Source organism: Polyodon spathula, chromosome 21 (genome assembly GCF_017654505.1).
Source record: "Polyodon spathula isolate WHYD16114869_AA chromosome 21, ASM1765450v1, whole genome shotgun sequence".
In the NCBI taxonomy this organism is placed as follows: domain Eukaryota; kingdom Metazoa; phylum Chordata; class Actinopteri; order Acipenseriformes; family Polyodontidae; genus Polyodon; species Polyodon spathula.
Genome location: NC_054554.1, coordinates 1,726,179 through 1,751,630, shown reverse-complemented (window position 1 = coordinate 1,751,630; position 25,452 = coordinate 1,726,179). Strand labels below are relative to the sequence as shown.

General features: G+C 40.7%; 1 protein-coding gene across 4 annotated transcripts; it reads right to left on the bottom strand.

Moving 5' to 3' along the window:
- Positions 1-1,033: 1,033 nt before the first annotated feature.
- slc6a2 (solute carrier family 6 member 2) lies at positions 1,034-24,005 on the bottom strand. Of its 4 annotated transcripts, none has more exons than XM_041222486.1 (15): positions 23,814-24,005; positions 22,413-22,840; positions 19,435-19,566; positions 18,299-18,539; positions 11,544-11,682; positions 10,953-11,087; positions 10,601-10,704; positions 8,384-8,508; positions 7,919-8,031; positions 7,408-7,536; positions 6,566-6,665; positions 3,740-3,840; positions 2,611-2,778; positions 1,754-1,825; positions 1,034-1,546 (listed from the first exon to the last, which is right to left on the bottom strand). In XM_041222486.1, exons 2-15 carry the CDS (start codon positions 22,708-22,710, stop codon positions 1,523-1,525), a joined length of 1,881 nt encoding a protein of 626 aa, XP_041078420.1. In that variant the 5' UTR covers positions 22,711-22,840; positions 23,814-24,005; the 3' UTR covers positions 1,034-1,522. The 4 variants fall into 4 exon arrangements, with proteins under 4 accessions (XP_041078420.1, XP_041078417.1, XP_041078419.1 ...); XM_041222483.1 differs by lacking the exon at positions 23,814-24,005 and adding an exon at positions 23,212-23,410; XM_041222485.1 differs by lacking the exon at positions 23,814-24,005 and adding an exon at positions 23,111-23,205.
- Between the last annotated feature and the right edge of the window lie 1,447 nt (positions 24,006-25,452).

Sequence of the window (25,452 nt, the reverse complement as noted above, 5' to 3'; positions counted from 1 at the left end):
AGTGTAATACACAGCTTGTAGATAATTCATACAGTGTAATACACAGCTTGTAGATAGTTCTTATTTACAGTACACTGAACACACAGAGATGGAATGGAACAGCAGACACTGACATTGAAAAGAGACTTCACATCCACAGATTTTATAAACAATTTGATAAATGCAAGATTCGAACATCAACCCCTGTGATCCGTGCCATCACTGGATAATTTTTTTTTTTATTTAAATGCCGCCTTAATAACTTATGCAATAGAAATAAAATACAAATGACATATCTAATAATATATAATATATATGTGGGATATATATATATACGGCGAGATAATATATCTATATATATAGGAATTCCTGTAAACCTTTGACATTAATACTTCATTAGCCTCAAAGGTATCGGCCACCCGTTCAACGTTTTGGTTTGAGAGGGTTGCGAATTAGTTTGAATTAGATTAAAACAACCATACAAAACTTAGATTTCTAAACATGACTATTGTAACAGTCCATTGTGGAATGGGACATTCCCAATATATAAAATACATTTCAGATAAGTTAGCGCCACTGGGATCATGCACTTCACTTACTGGCATTACATTTATGGCTATTCTTATAGCGGCTGAGGATAAGTACAACATTAGTTTGATTTCGTACCTCTTTAAAGCACCTATAAGGACATAATTCTACTTTCAATCTAATTTAATTTAATAGAGGCAACTACTTCACTTCAGTGTGGCCTGCTTACTTGATGCGAGGTGTGCACAACAACAGCGTCTACTTATTCGTATTTACAAAACCAAATAAACAAAACAAAACTGAACTCCCCAAGGAACAGCACATAGATAACACTTAACAGCACAGAGCGTCTGCTTGGGACATTAATTTCTGTCTTGGCCGAGACCTAGTGTATGTGTTGCCATACTAATAACATGAAATAAGTTATCTTGCATGGAGAACCACAATTACTCATACAGAAGATTTGGACAAAACAAAGAAGAAGAAGAAGAAGAAGAAGAAGAAGAAGAAGAAGAAGAAGAAGAAGAAGAAGAAGAAGAAGAAGAAGAAGAAGAAGAAGAAGAAGCTGCCAGTGGCAGTATATAATTTAATATTTTCTCTACTCCTCTGGAACACAAGTGAAAACCTGACTTCCTAACCGGACGGCCTGTTTATCCTCACTCGGTCTCCTACAAACAAACATCACGTAGATTTGGTGTTCATCTGAACAGTTGACAGTAGTAAGAACAACAGGTGGAATCCAGCATACAGAGAGCTTACCATCTGTCAGCGAAACAGGATGCACATTAAAAAGCTGTCAAGTTGTGTAAAAAAAATGTTACAAAAACTCAAAAGTCAGTTAGGCAAAAAACAAACTTGTCAAGCCACCATATCTGTGCTGAACATGTAAAGAAGAATCCTGCTTCATCCCAAAGATCTGAGGTGCTCCAACACAGGACATTTTTTTCATTGGCCAAGAGAGCACAGAACTTCAGGGGCACCGCTGATTCCAGACGGATGCAGCAAAGCATTCCTTTCATATAGCCAGCCAGTGCTTCAGCTGTAAAACACAGGAAGACGTGAGTCAATACTGTACCTGCCAATTGTATAATTAAAGAAGGACTAGACCGGTTTTCTTACGACATTAATATGGGTTCCACTTTCTTATTCTGTTGAGAATAATTTAGGTTCCTCACTTGTGTGTGTGTGTGTTTTTTTTATTTACTTTTTTTAATAGATGTACAAATGTTTCCAATGCAACACTCACCTTAAATTGCCGGACATTCCCCTCAGCTACAAGATGATGCTCATTCTCAGGGGTGATGCAGTAAGCCAACCTCTGAAATGATACATAGGTATCAATCATTGGAAAATCATACAGTAAAACCATGGCTTGTTGTCCAGGTGTATGAAATGGGAGTAAAAAGTTGCTGTGAAGCAAATACCCTCTTAACCCTTCTTTAACTTCTTCTTTAACTTCTACTTAAATACTCCTTTAACCCTGATATTGAATCACTACATACTGTATAGGCAACACTCGCTGCTTTTTCTTACATTGATCAAAATTCTCTAAACACTTAAATAAATCACTGAATTTCAGTACATGGCCCGTTTATAAAATTTTACAGAGAAATCAAAAGCGGCGTCTTTCGGTTCTGGATGCTGGTATGAGGTTAGCTGATGTCTGGCCAGCCTGCTATACAGAACACTTTCCTTGCAGCCCAGTCACTTCGCTTCCATTAACTTCTTATCCATGACGTGACCCTGATGCCACCACTAATGGCTTGTGTGACAACCTGTGAACAAGCCTGCACTCACTCACTCAGAGACAGCTTCTTCATCTTTGAGGAGGTGCGTCTGTCTGTTTGAATGAAGCTGTTTACTAGTGCAGCAGAGTCTAAAGTGTGGAAGGGGCCCTTTTGCAAAATGTACCGAATCAACACCTAGGGTCCTGTAGCAATGAACTAAAAGAGCCATTTTTTTTTTTATTACAAAGGGTATGAAAACAAAAAGTGCTTGCAAGTCTCTCTAACACACAGATTTGGGAATGTGAAACACTGTTTTAAACACCAGCGCTATTCCAATGTTTAAAACAGCATCCCTTCGCTTTGATCTACCACCCACCTCTTTAAATGTGCCTCGCACCGTCAGGAATTTGTAGATGGCATAAGCAGGTACAAAGAGCACTGATGACATTGTTATTCCCCAGCCGATCAGGCTAGCCCAGGGGGGGAAGGTATAGTCATCGTAGGTCAGTGTTTCCATCTTTACGATGCTGGCGATCACCACAAACTGAAACACAGGGAGGCACATTTTACAGGGTCAGGTACAACAGTGTATTAAATACAGCATGTGACTGAAACAAACCCTCTGGCAGCAGAGCTTATTACTGGGTTCTGATTGTTAACGGATCTGCTCTCAGCTACAGGGACATTTAATCACTGCTTTATAAAACATGTTGCCCATCTTCTAGAATGCTTGACCAACTAAATGTCAAAGCCTACACAGATGGACTCTCACAAAGGAAAGATGTAGCCAGGAAAATGCCTAAGAAGTGAAATCCAAGGAGATATGTTAGTTTGCTTTGTGATTTATTTCTGACATTCACCAGCTGCACATTCAGGGAGCTGGCAAATGCACATAGGTTTTTGAAAATTTTGTATTATTTAATTTTTAGTATTATTATTTCCTAAAGCATTTATGCAAACCTCAAGCAAAGGACAGTAGCCAACTATGTTGCAAGAGTTGTTTGGATAATAAAGACTTCCTTTTTTTTTACATAAATGGCATAGAATCCTAACAGTCTGGTTGCCAGATGAGGAAACAGCCCCTAAAACAGGACTCTGCACTACAGCAGTTTACAGGAAGAGGGTGGTAGCAGGATCCAAATATTTAATTAATTCAATGATTCCCACAGTTCACCCACATTTTTCAGATGTTTCATCCTAGCCCTAATCCCACTCTTACCATTACAAGCAGAAGCTTGGGAACCCTGCCATACTCATCATATTCCCTTGTAAAGCTGCTTAGCCCCTTTTGTCCTTTATCCCCTGCATTTCACACACCAAAACACATGAGAAGTGTCAATGGATTGTCAGGAAACAGGGCATTTCTTTAAATTCCCCACTTCACACAGACGCACACTCCACTGCTTTCTCAGGGCAGGCTTGCACGCAGCTTACACACATCGCAGGGATACCAGCAGCATGTCACAGCACTGAGAGCGAGAGCTGAGCATTGTCCCACAGCGTACCAGCAGAAAGGCAGGGCTAACGAACTTCCAGCAGAGCCTCCAGTAAAGACCTGGCTTGAAGCCCATCATGCGCTCGATGTCTTCACTGAATCGGTCCACGCCTGAGGGACAAACACAAACACAAGCCGTGAGGGCCCTGCTGCCAGACCCGGGCAGTCTTCCCCAGTTTAACTGTCAGAGAAAGCACAAGTCACATATTTCACAGCTCAACAGAGTAGACAATTAGGTGCCTGTAACTGTCATGTATTTCCAGAGAGGTTTGACCCATTCTATTCCAAAAAAAAATTGCTAAAAGTACAATTTTTTCAAAAACAGCAATGCCAGTGAAGCACTCCCACGTGGGATATTAAATATAGATGCTCAGTAATCGTATCCCGTGAAGCAGTGAATGGCAAATTAACAAAGAACACATTTCAGTGTAGATCTCAAACTTGACAGACAGATGTTAAATATAACACTATTCATTTTGCTTAATATAATGATACATTTTCTATACCACACAGGAACATTATAGCGGTTTCAAGAAAATACTAAAGACGAAACAATCCGACAGCATACTGAAACAATAAACTACACAGATGTCTAAAGAAATCCAATGACTATTTGCATCTTAATAAATTCAGAAAGCAGTGTCAAGGTTTGTCGATGGAATGATTTCTCTGACCCCTGCACTGTGTTCGCTGGGTGTAGTTCTCCTCCGAGTACAAGTTGAGGAACCCATACAGTGACTCACTAATCACATGTGGGAAGCCCTGGGAAATGGAACTTTCACAGCCACTTTCTTACTGCTTCACTCACCGTGCAGCACTTAAGACATTCCTAACAGGGCTGTAATTGTCCTCTTTGGGAATAACATTTGTACTATTTCACATCATGCAAGACATTTACTCCACAGGGTGGATTGTATTATGTACTGTTAGGAAACCTTCGTCCAGAACAATGGAGAAGTTGCCAACCACAAGCTTTCCCTGCAAGGAGGTGGGTGTTCCAGTGAATGAAAGTATACACATTCAGCTTAACCAAATATGCTTTTCTAGACCTCTTTACAGGGTTGCAGGGTTGAAAGAGTTAATATAATATAAACCGCTTGATTATATAGCCTTGTGGTAACTGCTGTGCTCAGTTAACATAGCGGTATTTGGAAGGGTTATAGATCACTCCAAATATAAACAAAAAAAAAAAAAAAAAAAAAAATGCACGACAATTGGCCTTTCCGTGGAGCAGATGGCAATGCCTCTCTTCACTGTCTAAATGTCAGGTGTGCCCCAGGGGCTGGGATAGAGACACTGTGGGGTCCGCGGGCCAGGTGGGTCCCTCTGCTGTCAAGAGAATGGAAGGGTAACGGCAACACGCAGCAGCCAGAGAGTTTAAACCCAGCCGGGGGCTCCAGCACACTGACATCCCCAGAAAAGACGCTCACTTCCATTAGACAAAGCTTCCCAGAGAAGGCACTCTGGATCACAGGTTACAATGAAGGAAAAGCAATGAGAATGTGAAAGGGAGGAACTGCCTCTGGCCAAAGGACAATACGCATAGGATCAAAGACAAAACATATACCTGAAGATGATCAAGTTAACCACTCTGTTTTACAGCTGAAGATGTCATTCAACTGGACTGCTATTTAATCTTCCTCTTAGCTGATAGTAGATATTGATAAAGCACACCGTGACAGACAACTTCTAGACAATTAGCGATAGTTTTTGACTAAGGGGCTGCTTATAATTCAGATGTAAAGCTCAGGGCACCAACCTGGCATGACGGGATGTCTATTGGTGTTTTAGTTTTGGTGATCTATCACCAGCTCATTGACGGCCTCAGTGATTTCCATAGATGACTACAGTAAACAACTGGCATTATCTGAAAGCTCACTGTTTCAAGGGATTGGAAACGGTGTTGAAACACTGGGACAGTACAATAGGCATCAATGATAGATATTTACGTTTAATTATGCCAGACCATGGATTAGACAAATGGAAATGCAACGGTGGCAACTCCCCTTCCCCTTACAAACGTACAGGGAGGCAGTAGAGTCAGCTTCAGATTCCATTGCATGGGCTGCATCTACGAGTGAGCATTACGAGAAAGGAATCTGTGCAGCTCTCTGTCAGGCCTGTAGAACACATTGCCAGACACTGGATGTATACGCATCATCAACAGCGCCAATGGAAATGCATTGGGAATGTCTGCCACTACTCCGGCTTGGATCACTCCATTTACAAAATCGCCAGTGTATCGGACCTCTCTGCTCATCTTTAATTACAATTTAGCATGAAGCTTTATGTGAACGGTAGTATCTGCCCTTATACAAGTTCACTGCGGTATTCTTGCAGTGTTCCCATGCTTTTCCCAAGCATTTACCATAGTTTACCCTGTTTTGTCATGATTTTTTAATATTTACCATACCTTGCTATTCCTTACAATGCTTACCTGTGCTTTACCATGCTTTCACTGTGCTTTATTACCCATTGCTATGCTTTTACTGTGGGAAAAGTTTAGAAGGGTGACTATTATACCACAACTGGATAACATAATGTCTATAACATTTAAAATATACATTCCTTTCATGTTGACAGAGTGAGAGTATTCAGAACTACAGGTATGCTGTTAATATATTTTTGTTTGAATAAAATACTGGTAGTGCAAGATTCTTAAAGTTTGATACTCATTTTTATAACACGGCAGTGAATCTGAGACGAGACATACCACAAGCAAGCATCTGAAGTACTATGGTGCGGTAAAGAGCTTTTAACCTCATCTCACTGCCAGATCCAAAGCACACAACACAGTCTGTTACATTTATAGTGAGATGAACATGCAGCAGCTCACCATAAAACCAGGATACTCCGATGGCCTCTATCAATACTCCAAACAGAATGGATGTTCCTGCTGAAAACGAGTCCAGCAGAGTCAGGACGTAAATTCCACCCTATAATAAAAAATAAATAAATAAAAAAAGACAGGATGTAAATAAAAAACCACAAAAACAAACTGTGGAGACAGCAGCACAGCATGGAGTAAGCTCACTGTCAAATCATCTGAAGCAGGGTTCGGCAACAGCGCCCCCCTGGCCAATCCCCCCCCCCCCCAGAGATTTTATTCAACAACTAAATGTAATTCTCATCATGTGTTTCTCATTGGGGATGGATCTCTAATTGGTTTAAAGTAAAGACTGCTTAAAAAGTACAATTCTTGTCTTTGCGAGTCAACTGCATTCCTTGCTAGGTCATTAACCCTTCATGTATCGAGACCTCATATCAGGACGGGAAATAAAAATTATAAGGATACATGGAAGATGCCAATGCATGATAGCCTTATATGTTTTACCCTATATAAAGCATTGTTTAGTGAAAAATATACTTATTATGTGTCCAAACCATTTATTATTATTATTTTTTTTAGCTATTTTCAATATTCCATGCAAATGTCTTTCATTTTTTTGGTTTTACCTTTGTATGATGTTTACAATGATTCACAGTAGTTCAAAAAGGATGCTGGCGAAGGATTCTCATAAACGCTCAGAATTATGAATTAGTAAACCTATAAGATCATTAATAAATCTATCCGCTATGCTGTGGGTCACCGTCAAGCAGGCGCCAACTCAACTTTCAAAACCGGGACATGGAACATCAAATAGAATTCAAAACACAATTGAAGAGGCTCAAACTCACATTTGTAACACAAGACAAAGCTACTAGGAAGGTGCCGAATGCCGTCACAAAGGTGAAAAGCTTCCTGTTTCTCTTCAGGATCTTGAAATCATCCGCCAGACCCGTGATGATTGCTTCCATGCCTCCCATCTGAGGGTCACGAGGAGAAGGCTTTATCAGACACATGCAGCTCTGCACAGGGAACCCAAGCACTCCCCCTTCTGCTGCTGAAGAAGCCTGAACTAAACACAGTGTAACAAAGTGATCTGAGGCGGAATCTCTTGTATTGATTGTGGCTGGAAACCTGCTGATTCCGAAGTGTGGAATGCACCATGATGCTAACTTGTTAAGTTCATACAGCATGTAATTAGATTTGAATACTGCTTTTGTTACGGATCTACCTAAATACTATTGCATTTCCTAGCATACTTTAATTGGAATGCCATATAGTTTCAAAGCAGACCAGTTCGAGGGGAAAGACACTTCTCGTGTAGGTAAAGAACGTTATGTTGTTACTGAAAGATGTACTCACGGAACTGTCGATGCCCAGCGTTAAAAGCATGAGGAAGAAAACTATTGACCAGAATGTTGAACCTGGTAGGGTTGAAATGGCTTCTGGATAGATGATGAACACCAATCCTGGCCCTACAAGAAAAGATTTAAAAAAAACAAAAAAGACTATGTGTTTTCATCCCATAACAGGGGGTGTGAGGTATTCCATTGTAAGAGACCTCTTTGGACGACACAATCCTGACAACAGAACCCCCCCCCCCCCACACCTCCAGCATCCTTATCAGTGCTTCTCTTTAGAAGAGGAAACATTTCCAAACAGTTTCGAGGAGTTTCTGAGTTTGAGTTGATTTTTACACTCACTGTGACACACATGATAATATGCACTTCATTTTTTTGATTTATTTAAAAAAAAAACAAAAAAAAAACAGAGCACCTTGTGTGATCTAAACTGATCACAGCTGAATACTGCAAATGGCTGACTTACCTTCAGTTGCTACATCCTCTATATTAACCCCATGCATATAGGCCATGTAGCCGAGGACTGAGAAGATAGCAAATCCTGAGAAGAAGCTCGTCACGCAGTTTATAGTGCTTGTGAGAATAGCATCCCTGTAGAAACAACAAGCAAGCAAAACAACAAGCTTTGGCGTTAAAAGTTCAGTTCGATTCATTATCCTGTTGTTCAGGAAAGCAAGAACAGTCTACAGCAGGTCCGTTACTAACAAGCTCTAATTTACTCTGATTGTCATCCTTTAAATAAATGCAATAAATAACAAAATGAATCCAATCAATCTGCCTGTGTGGTATTCTAGTGGTGGGACGAGCATGGATGTGTCATGTTAAATATTCAAACTAACATTCGGCAACCAATATTTGTATCTGAATAATTGAAGATCTTGCACAACAAATAGTTTAATGGTGAATATCCTCTGTCAACCCTCCTGTCAACAATACTTACATTCACAGACATCCCCGCAGCTGATTCAGATTGGATTAGACTGTTCGATTTTCAACACCATCCCAGTTGTCAGAGAAATGAAAAAACCAGAAACCTTCCTCAACTCAACTGACCTTGCCATAAAACGAGTCTCACGTTATCATAAATAACAACTGAATGATAAAACAGTCAGGTCGTCACCACATGGTGCGCACAAGACATGTACTATAACGACCATGTTAGAATGAAGGGCCCACTCTATAAAGATAGGCCAAAGTGTGAATTTACAAAAACCTGATCAGTCCATATTAATGCAATGGGCAGTGTTGAGGTGAGGTTAAAAGCTCTAAAACCACGAATGCGGACAAGCCCAGCTCGATTGCATAGTGGTTAAGACACTCGCTTGTGGTGCCGGATCACACCCAGCCTCCGCTCTGTTACATTGAGATGCAATATAAAAACATCCCTTTTAGAAACTGGTATGTAAGTATTTCCCTGTTTTTCCAAAAGTGTATGCAAGTAATACCAGCAGAAACACGACTAAAGGTTCACAGGTGCTGTGGTCACCAGCTAAGTGGTCGAGAAGGTTCAGTTGGACTGTGGTCACCAGCTAAGTGGACGAGAAGGTTCAGCTGGACTGTGGTCACCAGCTAAGCGTAAGAGAAGGTTCAGCTGGACTGTGGTCACCAGCTAAGCGGACGAGAAGGTTCAGCTGGACTGTGGTCACCAGCTAAGCTGATGAGAAGGTTTAGCCTTTACCTACACCCTACAAGCTCTGTTCCTCGACTTCACTGTTCCCTGCATTAGCTCTACTGTAAACAGCACAAAGAGGACTTAACAGAATTACCTGTACCTCGTTACTGAAGAGAACAAGTGATAATTGACAGAAACTCAATCAAGATTTCTATGCAAGAGGGTTCTTGGAATTGAGACATATGCTCTAATCATTGGCAGGCTCTAATGTCATTAAAACCATGGCTGGGAGCTAGCAACAGCTTTCTCTTTATCCCTGGGCTCGGGGATATAGTTTGTGTCAATTTAAACTTGAAACAGAAAAGAACAGACTAATAAGGTTTGCAATGACTTCCAGTTTTAGAACATCTGATTGGTTGTTTTGGCTGGCATTAAGCCCTTAATAAAGTTATAAACAAGAATCAAACTGCCACAAAGAAGCTGAGAAAAAAACAAAAAACAAACAGGTTCTCGAACTTATATGAAACCAGGCCTTAGACGAGTGTGCTATTTGCACAGTATTAACTTTAGCAGGGAATTTGCAGGTCGAAGCTAAACATGCAGGCACCGGTGTGAAGAATCTGAAGAGTGAGTAAACCCAGTGTCAACAGTGGTGCAGAGGTAATGTGTGCATTTCATTATCATGGCAGAGACCTGCTTGCACAAAGCAAAGGAGCGGATGAGACTGGCTCTGCTCTAGCACCTGTAAGTGTGTATGCTAACTGGCAAGCTAATGGTCCATTAAAACAGATCAAGGACCATTTTCATCCACTCTGGGGACGAGCCTTTTTTCAGATCCAAATCCACTCGTTAAAGATCAGGGCGTCCTCATGCATTTACCTTATCCTAAGGTTATGCGTATGTTGAACTACAGCAATTAAATAAATGCTGTTTAATACATTTGAACATGACAGCAATAACAAAAGTGGATGCATTGATAGGGTGTCCTGATTTTACCAGAGATCAGTGTGTAATAACATTACATATCTACAAAGTGGAAATAACTTTGGAAAAGGTTTGAAATACTCTCACCTGTAGCAGTTATTGTCAAACTTGTTATAGCTGGCAAATGCGATTAAAACTCCAAATCCTGCTCCTAGGGAATAGAATATCTGGGTGGCTGCATCAATCCAGACCTAGACAGAGAAACACGTTCTAGAATATTATTTACTGACGCTTCATTTTACACTGAAAAAATTTATAATAATTCAATCCATGCTGAGAAATCCCAGGATGTCAATATCATTTTCAGCTCTGCAATGATATTATGATACTTCAACATTGCATTGGTATACTCTGTATATATGTGTGTGTGTGTTGTTATTCAGTTTTAATATTCCACAGTTCTACAGCATTATTATTAATAGTTTGTATGAACTCTTACCGTGGCGTTGTTCAGGCGTTTTAAGTCTACGTGCAGGTAGGCTCTTATCCCATCCATAGCCCCCGGCAGGGTAATACCACGGATCACCAACACGAACAGCACCACGTACGGCATAGTGGCTGTGATGTACACCACCTGCAGCACAGAGAGACCTGGCTTCACATCACATCACAGAGCGCAGCTCAGAACAGCACAACACAGCACAGCACACCACAACACAACACAGCACAGTGCAGCGCAGCACAGCGCAGCACAACACAGCACAGCGTAGCACAGGACAGCGCAGCACAGCGCAGTACAGCACAGCACAGTGAAACACAGCACAGCGCAACGCACAGCTGTATAGAGGCTGCCAACTCTTGCTTCTCCACTCGTATTTAGGTTTGCCAGGTTAACTTGCATAGAACTTCTGCAGTTCTGCCACACTTTCCCACGGTTATAGTGCAATGCATTTACTACAGTTTACCATCATTTTCCAAGTTTTTTTTTTTTTAATACCGTACCTCTCTGGGCTTTGCATTGCTTCTCTTTTATAAGGGCTAAACAGCCTGTGTACAGTCTGAGTCAGGGGGTGGGTGAGGGGTCCCGTACCTTGCCAGAGGTTTTCACTCCTTTGCAGAGGGTGAAGTAAAGGATGAAGACCACTACCAGGAGACACAGCACCAGCTGCCATCGCGGAGGGCCCAGGTCATGGATCCCTTCACTTTCATGGAGGTGCAACACTCCTCGTCTGCTCACAAAGACAAGGGAAGGAAAGAGTTAACAACAATAGAGTCAAAGTGCTTCCACCATGGCTCACTCTACACCACCACCAGGATTCTGCACTCTACATCAGCTAGATAACTCACAGCATGTGTGGATACACGCAGACTAATTTTATGCTAGTCCTTTACATCTATGTCCAAATACTATTCCAATGCAAATCTGCAAATGTTTGAAGTTGACCAAATAACAACCCTAGAAGAAATTAAAGTGATTATGTGTAACCATCATGCACAGTTGTCCCTGTACCTCCCAAATTGCACTGCATTCATGTTCCACAATAAAACGCTTTCCTCAAAGGCACAGGGGCTGTAATGGTCCATGAAAAAGACCACCAATTAAACTTTCCAATCATTCTCCCCGATGGGGATATCCATGAACAATTGGAACACCAAATGGAAAAATGTTACAGAATAAGCATCAACAGCTCAAACTGGATTGCAGTAGTGGAACACAATATGAAAGAACAGACCTTGGCAGACTATTTTTAGAAAAATTACTTTGGTTCCCTGAAATACAATGCACTCCTGTTTGATCATGGTCTTAAACCTTTGTTGCTTAAGGGTTAAATGAGCAAAAGTAATCAATATTTTAAACCTCACAGATCTGGTTTTGAGTAGAACTGTAATTAACATGGGTGTAATTAAAGTATAGGGTTTCTTATTTCATGCTATAAAACAAATTCCTAAAAAATCATTCTTAGCAATTTCCTCCACCAGCCCCTTATTATTGGATGTGTGATTCACATGAGCGTGGCTTGGCAGAGACCTTGTGATTTTAAGCATGGTTTCACAATTCAAACGGGTCTTAGCTTACCTACCTAGGAAATGTCTCATTCCGATGGCGCTTAAGATTTTAAATATAATAAAAGACGGAGAAGAGCTTAAACAAAAACAAACAAAAAAAATAAAAAATAAATGGGCTGCTTTTGTGAAACGAGAAAGTCATTTAAAGCTATAAAGGATTTTTTTTAGAAGATTATCTGCGCTTTATTAAAAACATATTACACACCACAGACCTGGAACTGCCAAAGCTTGCACACTTCATTGCAGTTTGTGAGATATGATCCAGCTGAATGCTGAATTTAGCCAGGGCAGATACACACTTAGGTCAAGCGTCAGCCTATTGATTTGATACAATGCCAGCTGTTACAGATGACACGGTTCAGTGCAATTGCAATATCATAAACCCGTCACTATCAGTTCATCTTTTTAGATTGAGGTGTTTGTCGCATGAGAAATAGACGGACCGTCTTACTGATCAAATGCGGGTTCCTGTCCCGCTGATCGATTTGCAAGCTAAACCCTGATTGTGTTTGAATGCACTGCACAGCTTAGTCCTGGTGGTAGGATCCCCTGCAAGGCTTCTATCTAAAGCAGTTATTAGTTATTAGTTACTGGTTATCAGTTATTGCGGGATGTCGATTTCTTCTTCATTCAGAGATGTTTTCATCCTCTCTTTTCCAGTAGACAACCGATTTGTGTGTAAAGAGATGAATTACCCATTAGTGCCCAACCCCACACCTCTGGACTCCAAAACCCCATTTACTTGAAGAGCTTGCAGTCCACTACAGCTGGAACATTACAACATGTTTCATTGTGGTTTTCATCTAGTGGGGCACCAAGCTAATATTCTGCCCTGATGCTCTGTTCTATTGAATTTTTCATCGTCTCCTGGTTGGTTCAGAGACTGACGCACATCAAAGAGACGGTTTGAAGGGTGCTTTACATGATCACCAGGAGCTGTAATTGAGAGCTAATTTGCAGGCTGTCGAAAGAGACATCATGCTATCTGCTTATATTAAATGACATGAGGACCACTGCCAAACACCCATGATCAACACAGAAGGGAATACAAAATACAATATGATTATTAGTGTTTTTTTTTTCCACTGATAGCCAGTATACATTGGAATACCTACATGCTGCAAGTTTTCTATATGATTATAATTATAGGGAATAAAAGAAGGTTTCTCTACAATCAAACCCTAGTGCTGCGTTCTCCTCCACTTTCTTCTTGCTACAGATCAATAACCAGCCACTCAACAGTGATACAATGCATTCTAGAACTAGGCATAGCTTCCATTACAATAACCAGTCACTCAACAGTGATACAATGCATTCTGGAACTAGGCATAGCTTCCATTACAATAACCAGTCACTCAACAGTGATACAATGCATTCTGGAACTAGGCATAGCTTCCATTACAATAACAAGTCACTCAAAGGTGATACAACGCATTCCAGAACTAGGCATGGCTTCCATTACAATAACCAGTCACTCATCAGTAATACAATGCATTCCAGAACTAGTCACAGTACAAATCTGTAGTCCACCAATAGAATTCAATCTTCAATCTGCTTAGTTGTCAATAACACAATCAGTGCTATAAGGAGTCATTTATTCTGGGATCAATTTTGTTGTTGCTGGTTTTCTAGGAAACATTAACATTTGGCTGTTATAATAAAGAACTCCTTTGCTTGACAAATGGAGCAGACAGCTTGTGTAAATGTTTATGACACACAGAGCTTGGTTTGTGCTGAAACTCAGACATCCTGCGCCTTCGGTTAAATGCAACAGGCCAACAGTAAAATAAATAAATACAAATAAAAACCATGCCAAGGAAAGTGTTTTTCCTTCTTGTCAAACTTCCAGAAAACAATGAGTGTTTCTTGTGTATAAACTCGGTAGCTCTTTACTGTCGGGTGCACCCAGTTAATCACTAAATAATATGCTGGCACACCATGTTGTCAATAAAGGAAATTGTTTCATTAGTTTTTACATATAATGGTACTGTATGGAGGAGGTCAGAAGGCTGGGGTCTATTTAATTGATGTTGATTCTAATGCCTACTGTAGGTTTCAAGTACTGAGGTAGGCAATGAAGCCAACACCTGGGACTGTGTATTCTAGGCTCCTTGTTGTATTTTACCTTCCCCAAAAAAAGAGAGATTACTGAAACGCTGGCAGTATACAGATCAGATGAATAGACCCTGATGCTAGGACAGGGAAGAGGGCACTGTGTACATTTCTACACCTCCTGCTTGACAAGACAAGAGCTCTGGAACTGCTTCACAGTGTATTATCTTTACCTGAGACCTTTTCACCCACTTACAGTACGTCAATCAACTTTGATGGATCCTTGCTAGCATCACTGGTAATGTCTACAAGGTGCTGAGAAACTGAAGGAGCACGCCTTTATGAAAATGAATCATGAACTGCAGGGTCCGATAGAAAAGTGAATGTGGAAATGTCTAGAATATCTACACAGGTCCATTATGATCACAAGTGAAATCATGGAGGAGCAGCTACAGCAACCAGTGAACCCAGTATCTGTGAAGACTACTGAACCTCATCAAAACAATAATAATAATAAGAAAGCACAAGGGCAACTTTATACCAGACAAAAGAAAGACGAACAGTGAACTTCCTCTTGTGACTTCTAAAAAAAAAAAAAAAAAAAAAAAAACACTATTGCAGACCACTGTCTGGCAACCTCTATTAATATGTCCTTCTATAGGACCATTTCACATAACATAAATATTCTATTTGAACAGAGGCATTAGAAAATGACAACTGTCTGCAATGCAGTAACCTAGGTATCTGCATGGCCAGTCCTTTGTTCTCTGTGCCACAGCAAGCAGTAGAGTGTGTGAGTCCCACTAAGGCACACTCCAGGGAGCATCCTGTTACAATACAACACACCGAAGGGGGCAGGGGGCTAGGTGTGTGTTTGAATTGGTTAAAGACACCAGTACATTGAGTGTGGCGGTCTCAGCTGTGGGGATCCTCAAAGAACAACCACACCACATTATGTTCACTTATTGAGAAATGACCAGGAATAGCCCAGGAACGAGTGGCGGATCATGGCAAACACTCAAGGGGATGAACCTCTATGTGGATGCTTGGAAACGCTAGAGCTAGTCTTGCCCTACTACATCACACAGTAACAGAGTCATTCTACTAAACCACCTTCGCAGAGCAATCAATCAGACTGTGCTCACTGTCTCCCTCCTTTCCTATGGGAAAACTATCTGGGCGGATAGGTTTTATTAATCAATATTATCACATTGCTTATATTGACATAGACCTTTCCAAACTGGGCAGAACTAAGATCAAATACTGCACATTTTACTTTGATGGGATCACAAGTGTGTGTATGTGGGGGGCTTAGCCCAGACTGCATTGCATTTATTATTTATGCAGGAAACATCAACTGAAAAAAAGCTCATTCACCGCAGCAGTACCTTACGAAGTTACAAAATAACACTTCATGCAGCAAGATAAAACAGGAGAATGCTATGTCTAAAGCAAACAGTGTCAGACTGGTAATCTCTCCTGGTCTTCCAGAACACAGACAAATAAGTGTGCCATAGGTTACAACACAGAAATATTTTAACAGCAGCAAGCCAAGTTATTTTTGCAGGAATAATCGAGGGTTAATGGTGACATTTCAGTTATAAACAATCAATAAGGCATCTTTAAATGGTTTTTATAAAGAGCATTAGACTGCTGTTAATATTGGGTTATAAGATAGGGAATATCGTCAGGAGTAGAAGTGAAGACACCAAGGCTGAAAAATTGGGTTTCTTAGTGACCTGCCGTGGAATAAAGCAGGCAAAGCGTGCACTCTGATTGGCTGATAATCCAGGCTATAGCGACATAGTAGTGTAAGAACATGGAAGTGATCCTGATAATGCTTACATCTAGATAGAAAAGCATCTGCTCTCCACAAACTGCAGTGTTGTGTTTTCATCATGTATGATATGCAAAACTACCTTTTGTAGGTATTTGGAAATACTGCTTTGAATGGTTTTTTGCTCCTGTTATTATTGCTACCAGCATATACTGTATGAGTACAGTATGTGACCAGTTTCAATCCTCTATACTTCTGCTATACAGTATGTGTGTAATTCTGAACTGGGTATGCTTTCACAGCAGCTACTTTTAAATAGGAAATTGAAAAAAAGCATGCAGCTCATTTCAAAATACAAAACTACAGTACATGCATTAAACGTGATCTATGTAAAATAATTACATACAGTATATGTAATAGTGCTTAGCCTGGGAATGGAGATACAGTTAACTGCCAACTAAGAATAAATCAAATCACTGAGAAGGCCATTTGGTGTCCTGCTAAATTTCTCCCAGTTTCCTTTGGGGTGAATAAGCAGTCTTCAGTTGCACTGTTGAAGCATGAAGTTTCTTCGATGCGACTCTGCTTCAAAATTAAACATTTATCGGTTTCAAAATCTGCTACTAAGCTGTTTAACATGCTTACGGAGCCTTGAACATTTAGGAGGAGGTTATTTTCAGAAACATTGAATGAAAAACTTCAATGGCAGCTTAATTAGATAGCAACCCAGTTCAGCATATTCCTTTTATTTTAGCTGACGCTATTTATTATATTTATTTATAGGTGGTCCTTTATACCACAGGCTGTTCAGGGATCCCATTCAACCTGCAATTTTTCTTGCGCTTGCATTCTGGTTAAAAGGAGGGCCAGAAATAGCACAGCCTCTTAACAGATCCTGACAGCAGCCACACAAAAGGGCACAGTTATTTTCCTATGGGTATGGAAGGTCTTCACACTAACCCTTTACATACTGCTGCAATGGTCTGCCTTATAGCCAAGACATACTCAATTAATGAAAAGATGTTTTGTAACCTGCAGTTTGGTAACAAATTAAGCAAAGCACAATACACAAGAGTGCCACAGTATTCTATTTGCAGTTCCAGTGAATCACACATGACAAAGGCAGTTTGGATTGACACACAACATTGATGGTAGAGTAGGAGCTCGGAGGAATACTTAGCCAGGCAAAGGGTGAAACGATGCACCCTCACTTCCAACACATTCGTCTAAAGACACAGAGAGGCTCACAATTCAGGCCAAAAACATTCCTCTTCACGTTTCTCAAAACAAACGAGAGCGCTGCTGGCACAGCTTCCTATTTTAAACTGCTCACCACCTAACATCTCTGACAACCCGGGACCAGACAACCTGCACCTGTCATTAGAAGATTCATATCCGAATCTAATGGACCCTTACATGCTATGATCGGTCAACACAAAGCTTTTATTTAAAGTTTATCATAAATGACTTGTCTCTGCTACACCCTGAAGCACAGTATGTATTGCTGGGAGATAAGCTGGCCCTAAGACCTTGGTTTTGGATGCAAGGCTTAGCCTCATACAGTCTGTTCACAAAGCAGACAAACATGGGCACGGCATGAGCCTCTAAGTGTATTCAGATGTTGCATTGCTAACCAAAATGTGAAAAACAGTGTTAGAAGTAGCGACTTAAAGACCTTGGCATGGGTTTGAATATCTGAGTTAATGTGTCCTTCTTATTGTTTAGACTCAGTTTGTCCAATATTCAGTTCCAGTGCGGCACTTTGTTCTAATCAATTCCTAAATTAGCCAATTGGCAGGGAACGTTTGGTAACATTAAGGCAGACTATAACAGACAGACATGGTCAGCGCTGAAGGGTCCACATTTCTTAATGACTGACTGTGGAACTGATCCACTCCTCCTCCTCCATGTGCGCTATGGACAGTGGATAAAAGGCAGCGAGCACTCACTCGTAATACTCTGCAGCGGGAGTGATTTTATACTTGGAGTACTTGGTCTCGTTGCCCAGCAGCACGCAGCCGTTCAGCAGCTTGGGGTCGATGCAGTCAGGGCTGTTCCAAGGGTTTCCACAGCGCAGCCAGGGCACCTCGGAGGTGAACGAGGCGAACAGGTAGTACAGAGACCAGGCTATGATTACATTGTAGTAGAAGCCCACATACAAGGCTATAATGATCACAGTGTAGCCCACACCTTTAAAAGAAAGAAACACATTGTTAGAGGTTAAGCTGCAAACCTAAACTAAGTAGTCACGTGCCATTACCTGCCAGTAAGCAACGGGAGGCTTTCAGCACCCACAATCCACAACCTGGTTATTGCTTATTAAACCATAGTAAACCAGCTGTGTCGTGACAAAGTGGATTTCCTGCGTCTTTCTGATAAGGTATCTATTTAAAGGAAATACTGCACTGGGTTTTGTTATGCTACTGTTAAACTTTTATTACGCTAACATATCATCTCAACCCTTCAAAGTCAGCGCACACGATATGCAAACCGTGCAGAGACAGTTCTGTTTGTAGTAAAAATCTGTCGTGGCTCTTACTGTACACACTGTCTGCAATAGCAGTCAATTAGAAAAACGTGTTGGTGTCTGGTATTCGTAAAAAGCAAACGGGTAACAGCTGAGCTGGCCTGTTTACACTATACAGACATGAAGCTTGGTACACCAGTAATACCTGTTAATAGAAACATGTAAAACAAGTTCTGATTAATGTAAAACAATATGTACAGTCTTAGTACTGCCAGAACACATGGGTCACAGATGTGTTATGGTCCTTATAAAATAGTATCATAGTCCAAAAACAAACCTTCTATGCATTTAAGCTGATGGAAATATTTATTTAATAGACACGGGTGCTCAGTGTCACTGCTTGGAGCCCTCCTGCCGCGAGACGGCGGTCAGGAAGATTGCAGCAATCCAATGTTTTATTTAATGACACCTTTTTTGGAGGCCGCAAAAAAGAACAAAATAAACTAAAACTGTCTGTCTTGGTCGATTTGTCGATTATAAATGGCAAATATGTTTGACGTACATAGAAATCAGACTCCCCCACAGAAAAACCACTCTTTTAAGCATACAACACTTTACCTTTAAAAACAGGGCAGATTTTCCAGACAGTGGCAGCTCCTTCCCGATTATATTGCCCCAATGCCAGCTCCATGTAAAAGAGAGGCATGCCAGCAATGACCAGGAAAAGGGTGTAGGGTATCAGAAAGGCACCTAGAAGCAGACATGCACAGGGCTTTAGTATTTGCTTGCAATGTACTGAAATACTCTCCCCTTGTTTCCCCACAGAAGAGCGCTCTGGCTGGAGCTCGGTGGTATAGCGATCATAGGAACAAACATTAAAAAAAAAAAAGAATTATAATAATAAATCAACTCAGCTAAGGAGAGCTACGATGCAGAGCATATTGAACAATGTTTACAATTAGTTTGGCAAAAAATATATCAGGTGCCTTGTGAATGCCATGCCTTTGAAAGAACTATTACATTAAAAGACAGCAAAGACACTACTGCTGGAAGCGTTTCTGCTTTTCATTAAATTCATACCACGTGATGCTGTCTCTAGGTAGTCAAGCAAATTCCACATGTTTGGCACAGGAGATATTCTGTGAACTGTGAATCTGGATCTACTTTGCTGTTTTACAGAGAGAAAAGCAGAGCCATGGTTTGAACTTTATAATCTATAGCATACCCTGCCGTCGAGGGTAAGTGATTCAGCCAAATGTTTACATCCAGTAAGGAAAATCACACTTTCGTTTCCATGATAACTTATTTGAGAAGTGCTTGTGTGTTATTGCTTACTTAAAACACGTTTACTGGGAGATATATCACAGTGCAGCCCCTAGCAAAGGGCTGTAAAGCAGGTGAAAGGAAGGCAAAAAAGAGACACAGAGCTATCACTCAGTGCAGATACATGCAGCCAAAACTTATAAGACAAGGTAGCCAAATGCCTCGGCTAGTGCTTTCATCAGAGTACCGAAGCTGCATGCAGACAGGAATTCTAGTGGCTTCCAAAAAGTAAATCTCCAGAGTTATTCCAATTTAAGAATCCTGAAAATAAAACCATCAGAAAAGTGTGGGTTTCATAAGTTTAACTCTGATTAACTTTTCCTTTCAGGAAAATCTCAATGCATTTACAATCCAGTGAGTTGTAACTTTTATAAAGGTCTGTACATTAAATAAAGGCAGAATAATCCATACTAGGGCAAAGTAACTTGTACACATTGCTAGAATAAGTAAGCACTGAAGTAGCTTCAGTGTATATAGCCTCAGGCTATGCATAAGAAATGGATTGTATCCCTACCTCACACACTGCGCAGGGATTAACTGCAGTTCCACGGCACTGCGACGGCTTGCAGTACACAAGCAGTGTGGCAGGAATGCAACGCCAGCATTCTGGAAGAGTTAATTGGCTATAAAATCCATCAGGCGCCCCTTTAACCACACACAGGCTTCTCGAGTCTTATGTTATAAATGCAGTGGAACGTGAGGCTGTTTCTAAATGGAATGTATAGAGTGCTGTTTTCTGAGCCCTCCAATACTCCCTCCCTCCCCCCTCCACATAAATAGAGAACATCATCTGTACCCCTAACACAGTTCATGCAAGCAGATATACACGATACAGTATAATAAACTAAAATAACACGAGGTGAGAGAAGTCTATTGATTGAAATAAATAACTGGCAGGTTTTTTGGAGACAGATTCAAGCACTTAAAAGTGGACATGCAGCAGAAGTAGAAACAAGACTCCCATTGCATAGCAGTGTGATCCGTTCCTGGTTTGACTATGAGTTTAATAAGACACAGCTGAGCTTGTTACCTACACACACTGTGGCTAATCAAGCTGGTAGTAAAACCTGGATTGTGTGCTATGCAGTAGGAGTCTTGTCTCCATCCCGGATGCATATGCTGTCCCACATAGATGACATTTTGCCCACTGGCTGCATAAACCCCAGGATACATCCCATAAGAGTGGGACTCATAGCTTGGTTCTGTAAACCAGTGATCGATGTGATTGTTTCCCTTGTGCACTACCTAATTTTTATTTTTTATTATTTATTTCTTCGCAGATGCCATTATCCAGGATGGAACACATGTGTGGATGGAGAACAAATGGGCTTTTGTGGTCCATTGCACCCCTCCCCATCCGTTGCTCACTAAATATTTTGATATCCCTAAAAAAAGATAAAAAGTGCCAACATCTCTGATAAATAGATGCCAACGTCTTGTTGACTAACCCTTTTGCCATGACCAGTAAAACAACTGAATTTTTTATTGTTTTATTGGTATTTTATTTTTCCCAAAGTCTTTACGTCTTTGCAGAATGGTGACTTCCCATATATATATATATATATATATATATATATATATATATATATATATATATATATATATATATCACTTGGAGATCAAAAACAGGTGGTAGTATTCGTTCACTCTTCAGAAGTTGTAAAACCACCTCGATGAAGCGAGTCAGCTCACCAATTTGCAAACCAGCGCCGTATGCCAACAATTCTATAGAATAAGCGCGTTGACAGCGTGCTTATTGGGACAATAGCTGCATCTAGGAAGCTTCAATTCAGCTTTCAAAATTAATTATTTCATAAACACACAAATAATGATTCCATCCTAGATGTGACCATATTACTGACTGTGCCAGTTCAATCGCACTAATTGCATTGGCATCCCACCAGACGAGATCCCAGGGTCCCGCGGCACATTGAATACTGGAACTACTTAAATAATAATAATAATATTATTATTATTATTATTATTATTATTAATAATAATAATAATAATAATAATAATAATAATAATAAATAATAATAATAATAATAATAAAAACATTTCGGTTAATTTCTCCTCCGCGTGGATATACAAGATAAGGCAATTACCTTTACACAACAGTTATAATATGGATAACAAAACATACTGTATTGTCGACTTAATTTTAATTGTCGGTAAGCCTTCTCCCTTTGCAGAGCTCCGGACTGTAAAGCGCTGTTATTATAATAGTTTATATGAACCTTTCAGCAGTTCCTAACGGGGCACAACAAACTTACCTCCGCCGTTTTTGTAACACAGATAAGGGAATCTGCAGATATTAGCCAGGTCCACCGCGAAACCGATGACAGACAGGAGAAAATCGATTTTCTTGCCCCACGTCTCCCTCTCCTCGTCCTCGGAGGAGCTGACCTGGACGCGCGTCTCCGGGACAGCGATGATGGCTGTGTTGGTGTACTGAACCCCATTTATTTCCTTCACCAGAATCAGCTCCACGTCCTTCTTTTCCACGGTAGTGTACTGTGTGAGGGGGACCACGGTCGACAGCTTGTGGTCCGAGTGGACTTGCGCGTTCATCCTTTCGGCAGCCTAAACCCAACCTGCCACGCCAGTGTAAAACCCAGAGTGGAGTCGGTGGAGCTGATCAAACTCCAGTCGGTGTTGGATTCTTTCTTGGGGACATGGACTGCATTGCCTTTCTCATCAGCTGCGGAAAGAACATTGAACTCTGATTAGATGCATACAGGTGACAATGATGACCAAAGCCACTTAATCAGCAGCGCGTCACAGCACAGGAGTCAATCAAGCTTTAGATAGCCTTGTTAATAATAATAATAATAATATATTTTATAAAGTCTAGCAATATGCATGCTATTTTTACTGACTGGTGGTAATCAGTTATATTATCATAGCCAACAATTAATAAACACTCACAAGACGTTTTGAATCACAAAATAGAATAAGAACGAACAATTACTTCAAGATGTTTAAGAAGTTCAGAGGGTTACAAGAAGCATGCACTATAAACATTATAAACAATGTCTCCGCAAACTCCGAGACGGAGAAAGCCGCTCGTACTTGACTGTCAGAAGGTAAAGCCCCATAGCGAATGACACGGAGCCGAAGTGCTGCTGTAGGACCTCCTCTGAGCAGTAACTGTCCGGTGCGTTGAAACTTTAAGACTGCCCCTTTGAGAGGCTGCGGGGGGATGCAAACCGTGAGCTCTTTAAACCGGGCTCTCCTCTCTCTCCACGTGATTCCCTAGCTAAACGACGGCACCATCTGCACTTCTGGCTACCAGTGTGGTACAATTACATGTGCACACATAAAAAAAAACAAAAAAAACACATTGATTTAGTAATGCAATAGTGGGAAGGCACTAAGCCAAGAAGAAGAAGCACTGTGACGCATTAGCCTATGTAAAATACGCATGCAGTACTCTATAATGTATCATATAGACACTGTTCCCACTTCATCGAATCATGCATTATAACACTGCTCTTATTAAATGTAGACAAACATGCTATCGCCCAAAAGAAAGGTTCAGGCACAATACATCTGCTGTTTAATGCTTGCTAAGCACCTTGCTTATTGGTAGACTGCTAGTTTTGTTAAGTATTTATTGAATCACAGTTTTCACGGAAAAAAAAAAAACAAAACAAAAAAAACCCCAAACACACCTTTTTCTAGAAGTACACCGGATTGCTCTTTGCGCTGCGCTGCGCGTGGCCGTAGCTTTTCTTTCGGGTTTTCTGTCAGGTATATCTTGTTAAAATAAAGGCCATTCTTTTAGGAGCATCCAGTCCTTATTTTCTTCTTTTTTTTATGCGTTTCTGTCTGTTTTTATGTATGGAGTTTATATCATTCTCGTTGTAAACAATAGAATCTGTGTGTAACTAGTTCTTGGTATTCTACAACACAGCACTGTGAGGAGTTAAACTCAGAGGACACTCCAAAGAACTCCTGGTTGCTTAATACATGGAAATGTACTTTCTATACCACACCCGCGACAGGGCAAGCAAGCATATTTAATGTATTTCTTTCTGTTGCAACACTGTTTATATTATTGATCTGAATGGCAGTGACATTAAGACGTGCCAACGTGAAGATCATTAAGATAGACCCCATTATGTTTCTAAGGATTCAGTCACCTCAGTCTTTGAGTTCATATTTAAGAAGTAGTTTCCCCTGTTTTTTCCCCTGCTGTTTCTGCTTTCTGTTCCCTTCTGGCAGCTGGAAATTCCATTAGGACTAGCCAGTAAACAGCCTCCCTTTTCAGAGGATCTTCTGGCTAAGAAAATAATTCAATAAAGCTAACCTGTCGTGCATTTCCATTCGCTACGTATCTTACATCTACATGAAAAAAAAAATAGTGTTTTCATATTCAACATAATGGCATCTGTTATCATGTTTTTAACACGTTAACACATCCGGCCAAGTTAACAAACGTTTACGATAGTGCTCTCATCCGCGTGCACTGGAACAAGCCAAGACGTTTGTCTGTTTCGCGTTAGTTTCTGTTAAGTTTGATCTGAAGCTCTGTGAAAGTAAATTATACACGCATGCCATGGGTCTGAGTCTTGCACTTCCTCGGCCACTTCACCAGGATAGTGGAACTGTGCCCACCCCTTCAACGCCCTCTATCCTGTCATTAACTAACCAGACGCTTCACCTCTTGATTAACATGCCTTAAGACAGGCTTTGCTCCGAAAAGACACAGCTGAGGTTGAACTGCGACGGGCTACCCAATGCATGCAAACTGACAGCTTTCTTTAATCTACCATAGTACCAGATACAAATCTACATGGTTTTGCTTATGTAAAACCACGTGTCCTTCTTTCAAAGTCGCATACGAGACCTACATAACTGGAGGCTAAACGGAATGATAGAACTAGCTACAACCCTCATTCTTTTTGTTTTGTTTTAATCAGATGGCACTCAAGCCCCTTTTTCCTTTGCTCCCCAGAACTCTGCTTATTGACCTGAGACCAGCGATGACATAAAATCAGGGTTACACCTGATCAAATGTGAACCCTTCCTGGAATGGTGTAATACTGCTGTGGTGTAAAGCAGTAAAGCAAAGAGAAAGTTAAGGCTAAAGCAAGCATGATAAAACGCGAGGGGGGGGGTTTGGCTTTGTCTTATAGGCAGAACTGTGGTTACTTTTTGTATTTACATTCCATGTAGTGTATAATCTGGTGATGCCTGTGTCTATATATTCAGTAGCATGCTGATAGACTAGCAGGGGTCTCCAGCCCTCCTCCTGGAGAGCCCCTATCCAGCAGGTTTTGTAGGTGTCTTTACATCATCAGTGGCTAA